Source organism: Squalius cephalus, assembly GCF_949319135.1.
Source record: "Squalius cephalus genome assembly, chromosome: 18".
NCBI lineage: Eukaryota > Metazoa > Chordata > Actinopteri > Cypriniformes > Leuciscidae > Squalius > Squalius cephalus.
This window is the reverse complement of record NC_137139.1, coordinates 27,752,847-27,765,546: the sequence shown is the minus strand read 5'-3', so window position 1 is coordinate 27,765,546 and position 12,700 is coordinate 27,752,847. Positions and strand designations below refer to the sequence as shown.

At 36.4% G+C, this 12,700-nt stretch overlaps 2 protein-coding genes across 2 annotated transcripts in view; both read right to left on the bottom strand.

Moving 5' to 3' along the window:
• hoxc8a (homeobox C8a) overlaps window positions 1-12,640 on the bottom strand; it is a 16,800-nt gene extending 4,160 nt beyond the window's left edge. Inside the window, exon 1 of the mRNA XM_079850414.1 lies at window positions 11,797-12,640. Coding sequence (XP_079706540.1) covers window positions 11,797-11,835 — 39 coding nt within the window. The 5' untranslated portion in view covers window positions 11,836-12,640. The remainder of the gene's footprint in view (window positions 1-11,796) is intronic.
• Window positions 2,645-5,145, bottom strand: hoxc9a (homeobox C9a). Its single transcript, XM_079849711.1, has 2 exons — window positions 4,455-5,145; window positions 2,645-3,402 (listed from the first exon to the last, which is right to left on the bottom strand). Exons 1-2 carry the CDS (start codon window positions 5,020-5,022, stop codon window positions 3,158-3,160), a joined length of 813 nt encoding a protein of 270 aa, XP_079705837.1. The 5' UTR covers window positions 5,023-5,145; the 3' UTR covers window positions 2,645-3,157.
• Window positions 12,641-12,700: the final 60 nt, after the last annotated feature.

Genomic DNA, 12,700 nt, shown 5'->3' with positions numbered 1-12,700 from the left:
CGCCTACCTTGATTACTTGTGTTAGACTGCTAACACACACACACACACACACACACACACACACATACAAGCTTCTCTTGGCCCTCCTAAACCATACTAAAAGTTGTAAATCTGCCGCACTGACACAATAAAATTGCGCAATAGATGCCTCGTTATTTTACTAGACACATTAATGGCTTGTTGTTTATTTCGGCTTTGCTCATTTAAAGTCCTTCCCAAAATATGAGCATGTGGTTTCGTGTCGTTACTTGACAATTTTTACACTTCGCTGCTAAACGGGAAAGGCACACACAGGAAATTTATAGACATCTCACAGTCTATAAAGATGCAGATTCTGGGCCATTGTCTCAGTTACAGGAACATACCATTGAGTAGGCTATAAATTTGTAACGAAAAAAAAAATCAATAATTAAAAAATTGTAGTATTTATTTTCAAAAAAAAAAATCGAACGTATTAAACGTATTATTATAATATTGAAGTAATCGATATTGTTTCTATTATTATTATTATTATTATAATTATATTTTTATAACAACAACAACAACAATACATTCAACACGAATTTTCAAAAGTAGGCTATCACATTGTTATCATAATTATTATCGGGATACGGTATATTATAAAAGGCCCTGATTACAAAATCAATGTCATCTTTATAGCGTCATATGTGAGAATGTCAAACAAGTGGCAAAGACATGCCTTCTAAAAAATAAAAAGGTATCCAAAAATGAAGAAACAAACGGAATGCATATCGGTGACATTTGTAAACCTGATCTCACATGAGACTGAAATGCTGTGACAATTTTCCAGCATGCCTTCAATAAATTATGTCAGCTACGGCAGCATAAAAACCGACACTGCATGCGCTTTTAAAAAGCATCAGTGAGTTACGGATTTTGACAAAACAAAAGACAGAGAGAGTGGGGAAAAGCACCGTAGCACGAAGATTCGAGACAACATAAAAATACTAAATACAAAAATTATAAAACAAACAGTGGTTTTACGAATATGATAAAGATGGTGTGAATGTAAAGTTTATTACTTTAGCGTGTTGACTTTTTTTTTTTTTTAAAGCTATCATCGTGATTAATAACAGAAGGCCATTCTTTCAGCACTTTTCTTGTAGCACTCCCAGGATTTAGCAGCCCAAAATGCGTTAACTGTGAGTCAATAGCGCCATCTAGTGTGCTCAGGGGTAACTTTTACAAATTATCATTGACAAATTATCACTGGCAAAACACAGTCATCCAAACAAATTAGGACAATGACAGAAAGCCTATTTTAATGCACCTGTAGCCTCTTGGAAACATTTGACTGTGAAAACACCGAATACATGATTTAAAGGCGTACAGCACCAGTATGAACATTGTAAATTAACTTTAGAAGCATGTGTTTAGTGAAAACTAAGCTTTTTCAGTTTAGCGTCATTTAAAGGCTTGGAGTGAGTTCTGAATGCATCTTGTGGTGTCTGTTGGTGGATTGCTTTTACCTCTAGTTTGCCCAAAGGACTATATGGCTCTGCAAATCTCTTTGAGAGGGTCCACCACCAACGTCCATTAAACCATAAAGTAATTTAGCCCAGACGTCTAGCCAGTTAGCCAGGTTGGCTTTGTTCGTCTGCATCTGAGACAAACACCACCAAGCTCCAACAGGGTTGTAAAACTAGCATTTTTGTTTTAAGCCGTAAACGTGGTCGGTCGGGCTTTGAAATCACAGCATCCTGTTCGTATTGTTAAGGCCCACAAAAAGGCAATTTCAGTCCAGCGTAGAACGCTAAACATTTGAATTTTAATTATATCTATACCACAACTGCTACTCGTAGCCTATATAAATAAGAAAATATTAACATCAGATGATTTTAAGATTACGCCTGTGCGGTTACAGACAGTAAGTTAAGAGGGGTGAAAATACAAAGGTGACTGAAACAATTTAGTCATAAATAAAGAACGCTCAAATTACAGGACAGGTCCTTTTAAAAGATTTAAATTTAAGTTCATACCCCAAAAACGCGCAGTCTACATTGACTTCAAAATCAAACATTTTTTACATTTACGGAATCCCTCGGCCTGATTAAAAAAGCCAACATTTATATTTTTAATTGATATTGTTGTTGACATTTCCATAAAATATGTATGTGTTTTGTGGCTCTGACATGTTATCTGTAGGCCTACTGCAGATTGAAATCTTTTTCCTCCGAAAATTGTCATATATTATTGCACAAATCATTTTTAAACTATAATAATAATAATGATAATAATAACGAAACTATTTATGTTTTTATTTAAACGTCAAAATAATATACAATTTAAAAATAAGGAAAAATAGTTTCAGTGCTTGGAAACAGGCTTGCAATTAAATACAAAAATATGAGAAGCCCAAGGCACGGCAGTGGATGAGGCCTTCCACAGGCTTTTCGGTATGTTTTTTTGTGGGATGTGTAAATTTGATATTTCGACTGTTACACACTAACTACCTCTTTGGCCATCGTGCACTTAGTCCATCCTCGAAACTTTTCACATGAGGACACTGTATGTGTAGGCCTGATAACTGGATTGCATAAACTTAACTAATTCCTGAAAGCTATTCGCTGAAAAATATATGTCGTCATTGTGCGTTCAAATGAATGAAATGAGACACAAAACTCATATTAACATGGTTGTATATATTTGAATATATCTACAATCTATAATGAAACTCATTTACAGTTTAAAGAATGTAAAATACACAAACAGGTACATCAGAAACAAACTAAGCACATCGACGCAAACACGTATATTTTGAACTACAGAACTGTTATTTATAAAATACTCGGCTTTGAAACCTCCTAAAAATAATGGAAGCATAGAAAAGAAACAACCACGTAGAGAGCATAAATTAGGAAATTGAAAATAAAGTAGTTCAAGTATTTTCTTTCTGAAACTGCGGGCCACTTTTTGTCTTTGTGAGTAAAGAAACGTTATGTAAATCCAAACTACAATATTAATATGACTCAATCCAGCATGGTAAAATTACGCTTATATTAAATCATACTTCACCAATTTTTCAAAGGATATCCATATAGGATATTTGTTTTCTCTGTTCCTTTTATAGGCCGCAACTGTTAAGACTCTAAATTATGGTTTTCCTTCAGTCTGTGTCCGATTAATGACTTTTGGTCTATTGTTCTTTACTGTCGTTTTTTTCCTTGTTCATTTTCTTCATCTTCATCCGTCGGTTCTGGAACCAGATTTTGACTTGTCGCTCCGTTAGGTTCAGCACCCTTGCTACCTCATATCGCCGGTCTCTTGTGAGGTACATATTGAATAAAAATTCCTTTTCGAGTTCGAGTGTTTGATACTTGGTGTATGGACAACGCTTCTTTCGAGTTGAGCGCGCATGGATCCAGTTTGCCACAGGATTATCTGAAAAACAACGCATAAAAAGTATGATTAGGTGCTGCTGTAAACAAATACGCTGAGATTATTATTGATCCAAGTCTTTTCTTTCTTGAATATGACAGCCATAGCTTAATGTATTAATTATGAACTGTAGCACCTAACAACACTTCTCATTTTGTCAAGATTAATCTTCAGTTGGTCAGGCTTTATCCGTGAAAATAAAAAGTCAATTCATATGAAGTCCCCCTATCTCTGTCTATTTGAAATAGCTTCGCAAACTCTTAGGAGAGAGAAATGGCGCTGTAAACTAGTGAATGTATCTAGGCCTATTTGCTTTATAGGCCCATAAAAAAGCAAAGGCTTGTGACTCAAGCCTTCACAAGTCTACGCTCAAAGTTCTGCTATGCAGTGAATGCACTGTGAACATTCCACGTGCTGTTTATCGATGTAAATGCTAGGTTTGATTTTATTTTTTAAAATGTAAATTATGTTTAATTGAATAGTTCAAAACACCAGTACCCGTTTTTACGTTTTTTAATTAGACATTTCAGTAGGTATGTTGTAATAAGCTCCATGCCAAGTACAACTCAAAACAAGCAATATTAGTATTTATAGGTTATAATAAAACATATACAGTTGAAACCCCAAATTAGGTAGCCTATACGAATTCTTAATCTGTATGGTTAATACGCATCCTCGCTTTTCAAACGCCTGAATTGTTATTGAGCCAACGGCAGGCTAAAATGATACATTTCCACATTAAACAAAACACAGTATAACAGTATCATTTTAGAATTAACGATAATGATAATGGTATGCGGCTATTTGTAAACATCACATGCTACCTTCTTTTGCTAGACTTGGCTTTTTAGGAGAGTTTTTATAGCTCGTTTTACAACCCAATCCTATGGCGTTTGTCATCAGTGGATAGCCCCAAAGCAGACTTGAGTCGGCCGAGAGGATGAAAGAGTATAGAACTTGGTTTTACGACGGACAACAGCCAACCACCAAGCAAACGCAATAAACTGAGAAGCATCCCATATACCCGGTTGTAAACAAGAATAGCACTAACTTACTTGGGTCTAATTCAAGCTTGTCGTCTTTGTGCTTCCCGGAAGACAGAGTCTCCGTCTCAGGCGATGGTGTGTTCTGCTGCTTTTCTCTAATGTCGACGGCGGAGCAGTACAGATAATCCGTGTAAGTGCGTCCGTTCGAGCCCAAAGTGTCCCCAGTACGGGGATCCTGGAAGGTGTCGGGCTTCAGCCCGTAGTGCCTGCTATTCCCTGCATATCCTGGAAAAGACACGGTGCCGGGAATAGGCTCCAGCCAAGTGCGAACGTACCTTGAGTCTGTGCCTAGGTGAGGTTGGTGAGTGTATGGATGGTAAACCACTGACGACTGGGAGTGAACAGGGGCCCACGAGGTAGTAAAGACGGGTGGTTTCGGGGCAAAACTGCAGGACGGGTAATCCGCGCATTCCGGTACCAGGGTCGTCGGGCGTGAGCTGGAGGATATCGAACCAGTGGCTGTGAAGCGACTCGCCAGAACATCCTCGCTCTCATGGTTGATCAAGGAATCCACATAATAATTACTTATGGGACCCGTAGCCGACATGGCGATGTTTCCCTTCTCTTTTACATGCATCCGATTATTATATGGAGTGTATGTGTACTTTTTTATCTGACCGTAGAACAATCAAGACAGGTAATTATTTCAGAAAGCTTCCCCAGCTGGGATTGGACGCCTAAGGAACACGTGATTGCATTTACCCCCTGAAAAACTGCACTGCAGATCAATGCGCGCTCTCTCCTGGAACAGCAATGCACTTCGAGCTTGCAGTAGGTTGCTTAATACTAATATTGTCTTTTTACATAAAGCCTAACTATATGAAGATGATGTGTTTCTAATATATTATGATGCAACTGATTTGTTATTTGTAGCCTTACAGAGCAGCACAGTGTGTGTTAAGGATTTTTAAAAGGGCACTATTTTTTTGTGTAATCAATCTCTGTCGAGGGAATGCTACTGTGCTGTGGCTAGCCTTGTGCGCATCCCTCATTGAACAATGTTATTTATTAAAACACTTAGAAAAAAGAAAAGGTTGTTCATTTCTTTCTCAGTTTCACTATTAATTCTATATAATTGGAACGGACCCAATGGATTCATTTAGACAAATATACGGCTCCTGTGCTGTCTAGAGGGTTGCTTTTATGCACTGAAGTCCTATTTTCCACTAGTTTCAAATAAATACAATTGGGATATCCCTCATAAAATGGAGTTTTAAACAAATCGGGGCGATGGGAATAGTAAGACGCCTGAAAACGCACCACAACTGCGGCTGTATTCGTCAAGTGGTCGTGCATGCTTTTATGTCCTTCAATAAATTTTTACGAGGACCATTTGATTGTTCATAAACGTGTCGTTAATAAAACTGCAGTTGAGTTCCTGGTATAACGTAAAACCAACACTTCGCTTGTGAAAGAAGTCTCATCAAACCTCTGTCGAATATAGGCTACAAGAAGAAAGACGAGTGACTGTTCACAAACTCCATTATATTGCATGAGAGAAAGGTTTGAAAACGCTTATTTAATTAGCAATTTCACTGTGATATTTTTGAAAAGGCAAATGCATAATACATTCTACATAAGTTTTGTAAATTCTATATACTTCCCTTTCTTTACATTTTCTGTTTATTTATTTAGCAGTTTTTTGCGATTCTTTTGAACTTAATTCTAGCTGTAATACGAGGCAAATTGTTAATTGAAAATAAAATTATACTAAAACTGAAAGGTATGTGAAATATTTGTGAATATATTTTTTTCCGAATCATTTGGTTTTGTAATTTCGAATTATGAATACTGGCGCAGACATAAACAAAACATATTTTTTTCTTTAAATCGTTAAATACTTTAACGCCATACTCTTGCCGTGTACAAAATAACACCGTTTGAACATTTTATTAAATATGTGTGTCATTATATTTTATCTAATTTTTCTTCTAAGAAAATTGCGAAATTTGGAAACAGCCTTTGTTGATTTTGGTCTGCAGTCATTGTCAGTGTTAGGCCCAGTATGAAACCGGCCACATGAGGTCAGGCTTTTTTACCGCCCTGTTTTCTGTGGGAACACCAGACATTGTCAAAATATAAACACATCAAATAACATAATACGCGGACTCTTCATCTTACTCTTGTATCGCAAATATTAAAATATTAAATTTCACTATGTTATATTAATTGTTTACAGAGACTCGGCCCAAAGTAATGAGTTTCATCAATGTACTATTTTCATTAGTAAAACAACTTAAGTTCTTGATTCAACAAAACAACTAAAATCAAAAAAGCAAAATATAGGCTACTGAATTTATGCTTTCATGCCATTCCCTTTAATCGTTTTGTGTTTTATAGGAAGGCGTGGCAGCTTGATTATGGCGTGAATCTGATTGCTTCTACTTGCAATAGTCGGCATAGGCAATATAATTGAGATACTCTGAACAAAAGTGAAAGTAAAGTCGTAAGAAAGTGTATTAATAATTTATAGCCTTGATGGGAGGCTGCAGATTATTGTGGTATCAATGCATCTAATAAAATTCTTAGAATAATTACATGGTGGCATGTACAAAACAAACAAATATATGTAATCTAAAACGTTCTTTAACCACATTTGTAAATCACGGCATCATATCTATAACCTATAAAACCTTTATCGTGTTTCCGAGGGCGTGGTACCTGATCCTAAAGTCGTAGTTCACTCACTGTTGCTCTCTTACGTTTATTTTTAAATGAATGTCTTATTATGGTGTTCTAATGTTGTTAATGATACGTGTATAACGCTGTTTGTTTGGCAATATAATGTTGTTTTTAAATAAATTAAGCATTATCAAAATAAATAAAAAATAAAACCGTGTTTAACTGTTTGACTGTTCTATGAATGTTTTTGAAATTTCTAACTGGAATTTTAATCTTTTATTCCTAGTTGTATCTATAATTTCTGCCAGGTATGATATATTAGATTAGATTAGATTTTAACATCAATTCAGTGAATAACAAGGATGTTTTCTTCACAAAATATTTCAGATTCATATAGACAGAATAGCAATTTTACTACGCTCTCTCATTGGAACAAGGAGATATAATTTATAAACGAGATGTTCGCTATGTGGTCGCATTAATTTATACAATTACTGATAACGACCTTGTGATTTAACAGTGTAGAAATCTGCAGAATATAGTATTAGCTGCAGTCTTGGCACTGAAGCTGTGTAGGGTGACTCAGGATAAAACTGAGCTTTACGAGCTCACTCACTCTTCTATCCATCCTTACATTTAGCTTTTAGAACATCACCGACTTTATACACATTAGCCAATAATAGACATCTTTAAGATACTGAAATTCACAAAGTGTAAAATATAGCACGTTATAAGCTGGTTACTCACACATGATCCCACAATAACGCATTTAGTCTCGTTGACTATAAAAAAACAATGTAGCTTCATAATATACAAATACCATTTTCTTGCATTAGCATAATTTAATATTTTTCACTGATTTGAAGTCGTCATTAAAAAACATCAGAGTATACTGTCCTTTCTGAGACTACAACAGCACGGCAGCATCATTGCTAATGCACTTTGATTTACGGGAATCTCTGCACATTAATCTCCAGCTTCCTATCTGTTTTTAAAATTAGGCTGCTTTTTGATCGACTTCAGTATTTATTTTATTACTGCATAGTATAGCTGGGGAAAAAACAGCACACCTAAAAGTCAAGAGCAGGTTAAAATTCAATATTTTATTTTTTCTTTGTTTATTTCAAGCGCTAGCATTTTTATTTATTCAACTATTTATTTGTTTTTTGTTTTTGTTTTTTGGTGTGAAGTATACTGAGTATTATTTCATTTATTTACTGAGTAGCCTTTATAGCGCCACTGCGCCTAAAAATAAAATGTTGTTTTAACCACACAGCGGTGTTAAAAGACAGAGGTCGTATGGATATCAATAATGTACCTTCTCAAAATCATCCCACATAACTTCAATATGTTATGTATAAAAATAAGGTCTTTTTTTTTTTTAGCTTTTAAACGACCTTATGTGCGCCATGGTCAACGTGAACATCACAAGACACTATACTGTTCAGACCCTATATGTTATCCTTTTTTTTCTATTATGTGTCAGATATCTTTGTATTCATTCACGGGAGACGGGAGGATACAAAATAAAGCAAAATGTTCACAGTTTATCAGTTTATCTACAGAACTGGTAGACATAACTCTACCACACTGTTTGCGGAGAGCAAAAAACTAGTTGAATTAATATAGCCTACTGAGTTATTGAAAACACCAGCTAATATAAACATTTAATATTTGGGGGTATACGATTAAATTCATACTTTGTTGTAAAAAGCCGAGTAAAAGATCTTTATTTAGCAAAGTAACTTGCCTTGGATTAGAAACTCTTTCTCTATTTAGCTCAAGCAGCAATCAAACCTGTTCCGGACAAACTCGTAGCATACAATGCAGAAAATGAGGGCGAAATTACAGTTTCCAACATGAATGCATGAGCGCTACATACAAAAAACTAAATGAATTAACATTCATTCTGTCAAATTGTACACTTGTGCTGAAACTGGCCTTTAGGTTTCAAATAGGATAAAATAGTATCAATCAAAGGCAATGTAAAAAACAAAAAACAACAACTAATCAATATCCTCATTCAAGCCCCCTGAAAATAAGCAGCAACCATAATCTGTGTTAAATTCTCATCCCAGTATCTGTGTGTGGACATCTATTCAAATGTTTACACCACAGGGGTATGCCATTGCTAATGCTACAGACAGGCCCAATGCGGAATGTGTCGCACATATACAGTACTATATGCTTCTGAATGCAAGCCAGCAATTCAACATATTATATACACACTGAGCAAGAGTAGGTGTTTTGACGTCTACCAATCCTTAAGCTATTTGAGGATATTGCCGCTATATCCGCATGCTCGGCGGCAGTGTCCTGTGGGGCTATTACGCGTGCTGTAAACTCTTTGTTGGTGACGCATTCCAGAGGAGAACCCCATTCACTCAACTGAATGAAAATGACTTTGGATTCCAGACTGTCTCCTCCCGTCGCAAAACAGCTGAAGGGAGGGGAGGGGGGTTAAGAAAACAAGCATATCTGGTGAAATACAAAGACTATACTCTCCCAGGAAAAAGGAAGAGTCGCTGATGAGGCCCTTTACAACTAACAACTTTCCCAAAAACATTACCTTAACTCATTTAGCCTAGTATTTACACATATTATTTATATGGTTTTAGGAGGCATTGTGTCCTTACTGTACAGTGTAAATAAAGTCACAGCACAAATACTGAGATTTCCCGATTTCTGATTTGGAGTGACCCACAAATGTTGACTGATTTAAAAAATGATGATACATTTATTTATTTATTATTTTTAGAAATATTCAAGTTTCAAAAAACAGTTTCTTCCATCTTTCAGACATTAATCAAAATGCACATTAACTGCTTAAAAATCTTGTTCTCTTTCTCTGCATTTCTGTTCCTACTAAAGCATCGTATACTAAAATGTTTTACTAATTAATAAATGTAAATGTAGAAATAACAGCAGAATTTAGAATTAATATGATGAGTATAAATTTCAGACAAGCTGCGACAAGCTGTGTGTGCGTGTGTGTAGCCCTAGCATATATATATATATATATGTGTGTGTGTGTGTGTTAAAAAGTGGCTAAAACACGTTGGGACATACACACACACACACTATATATATATATAGATATATAGATATATGTGTGTACACAAACGATTTAAAAAAAAAAAAAAGTCTGATATGGTAGAATAATATCCGTGAAGGAACCACACAGGTTCACTGTTTATAGTGCACGGAAGTTACAGGTCAAACATTGTTTGCCTTGGATACTAGCCACAGTAATTCTGCTGTGGCAACGCTTTTTAACGTTTAGCATGTGCTGTTACTACTGACCACTGCTACTGCTCATTTTGCTGTTATGTCTGTTATAGCAAGTGTTTAAACGTTATTTTACAAATGCAATTTTGCTATTTGAGCCAGGCTGTTTATAGCTTAAAAATGGTGTGGTTGGGTTGGGTTGGGCCACATGTGGTTGTAAAGTAATGTGGCACTATTTCAAACGAGATTTTGTAATTGTTGGGTCACGTTTCTGAGAGTACAAAATCAAAATTTATAAAGGTAATTAGTCTCATACATACACAAACACAATTACAATTAACTACACGGAAAGAAATTCATAGCTGATAAATTTATAATTAATAGCTGGAAAAATAATCTGCACTTTTTCTGTCCGTCAGTCCACAATTTCTCTGTTTCTGTCTGTAATTTCTTTGCTAGCACCTCAGCCACTAACATTTCTACTGTTAAAAAGTGGCTAAAACACGTTGGGACATATATTGGAATAAAAGAATAAGCCATAATAAGGAACAGTCTAAGTTTGCCCCATAATGTTAACGGTCCTTTCTCCCTCTGAGAGACTAAATTCTCTTTTACAGCCCGACACACAAAGGCGAGCAAAAGAGAAAAAGAGCCCGCTGTGGCTATAATCGTTCAGTTCATTTACAATGCCATTTGCGGAAACTTCATTGCACAGGGTGTAATTTAACGGCAATTGTCGCCCTTGATGAAGACGAACTGACGTAATCAAGGCAGTTTCTTGTTGTCGAGCCAGGAAGCCAATCCCAACAACATGAAACTACCTAGACCACGCACCAGCCGCGCGTAACGGCGTTATCCACAGGAGGAGACAAACAACAAGCTCTGCACAGATAAGTAAGGGTTTTATTCCATTCCTCAGAGCCTCGAGCGCTAATTTAATCAAACCTCATCTGTTGTGTTTCTATAGCATATACCCGAGAGGCCATGGCTTTTTGGGTAGATTTGAGAATTAACACCAAAATAAACACCAATTGACATTTCTATAAACCAGCAGGCCTATTGCTATTGCTAAAAAGAAACGTCTAACCCATTGACAAATTACTAGCATGCAGTAAGTACAGATGTTCAAAAAGAATGAGACTGTCAAAAGAGTTTCCTGTTGCTTTTTTTTCAGACCTAAACGCACCTGTAAACAAATCCTTCTAATTTGTTGTAAAAAGATTGTCCTTCAGAGGGACTGCAAATAGTTGAAATGAATTTATTACACATAATGTTAGTATAAGTAGATCTCCACAACTTTAAATTGCGCTTGGAAGTTGCATGGGGCACATTATCCACAACAGCACTCTCTTAACAACAACTGTCAGAAGCACGGAGAGCAAAGTCCATTTGTCAAGAAATGCGCTTATAACAAAGCTGTTATCCATGCCAGCGCGTGAGAGTACCCAGAAAAGCCTCCCTCAGCTCAATAGGGGGGAAAACAAGGAAAACGTTATCCTACCTTGAACGTTCTGCACACGGTCTGATTAGCATCGCTCATAGGATCCACTCATTCATTCACCGCTGCTGTAGTTCTTTCATTCTTCCGTGTTCAGTCCATCGTATCATAGCGTTCCATAACTCCATAATGAAAGGTTCCTGGTTCCAAAACAGCCAGGCAGCCCGCAGAGCGCGTCAGTGAGGCCAGCACATTGCAGTCCCGAGTATGTGAATTAGCCCTCCTCCACTCACCTTTTAATGCATCTTTACTGCAGCAGCACATTATATTTGCAGATCATAAAATCCACCCCCAGCGCTTTCCAGGACCGTCATGACATTACAATTTTATGACCTTGACTTACTGTGGTCACCTGGATAATATTTAAATCAACGTTATGAGTCTTCCACTCATACTGAAAGTGCTATGCACTTTCTCTTTTTGCCTCTCTTCCCTATCTTCACCCAAGATTTCTGTCATCAGAATACAGGAGAAAATATGCAAGGGGAAGGACATACCAGGACATAATATTTTCCCACCCCCTGTTTTATTTTTCAGCCTCTCGAGTTAAACATCAAATTGACAAATACACGTCAATAACAAAGCATGCAAAATACAGAGTGCGCGATGTATACGACACGCGCACTGACTGACAGCAAACAAATTAAGCTAAGACATCCAAATAGAAATCTCGCTTTTATATTCTGTGTTAAGGGTTTTCAAAATTACAAATCTGCCACGAATATTTGCACCAAGGAGGATCCTTTTCTTCCGCCACTGTCATTTTTACAATTATTCAGTTCTGTTCCACAATGATAAATTAGACTCGGGTGTAATTGTAATCTAAATGTAAGATTGTTTGCAGGATGTTCCAGTTCCTTTGAAATGAAAGTCATGGGCCTTTGCTATTTTATATTTGTATGTGTGT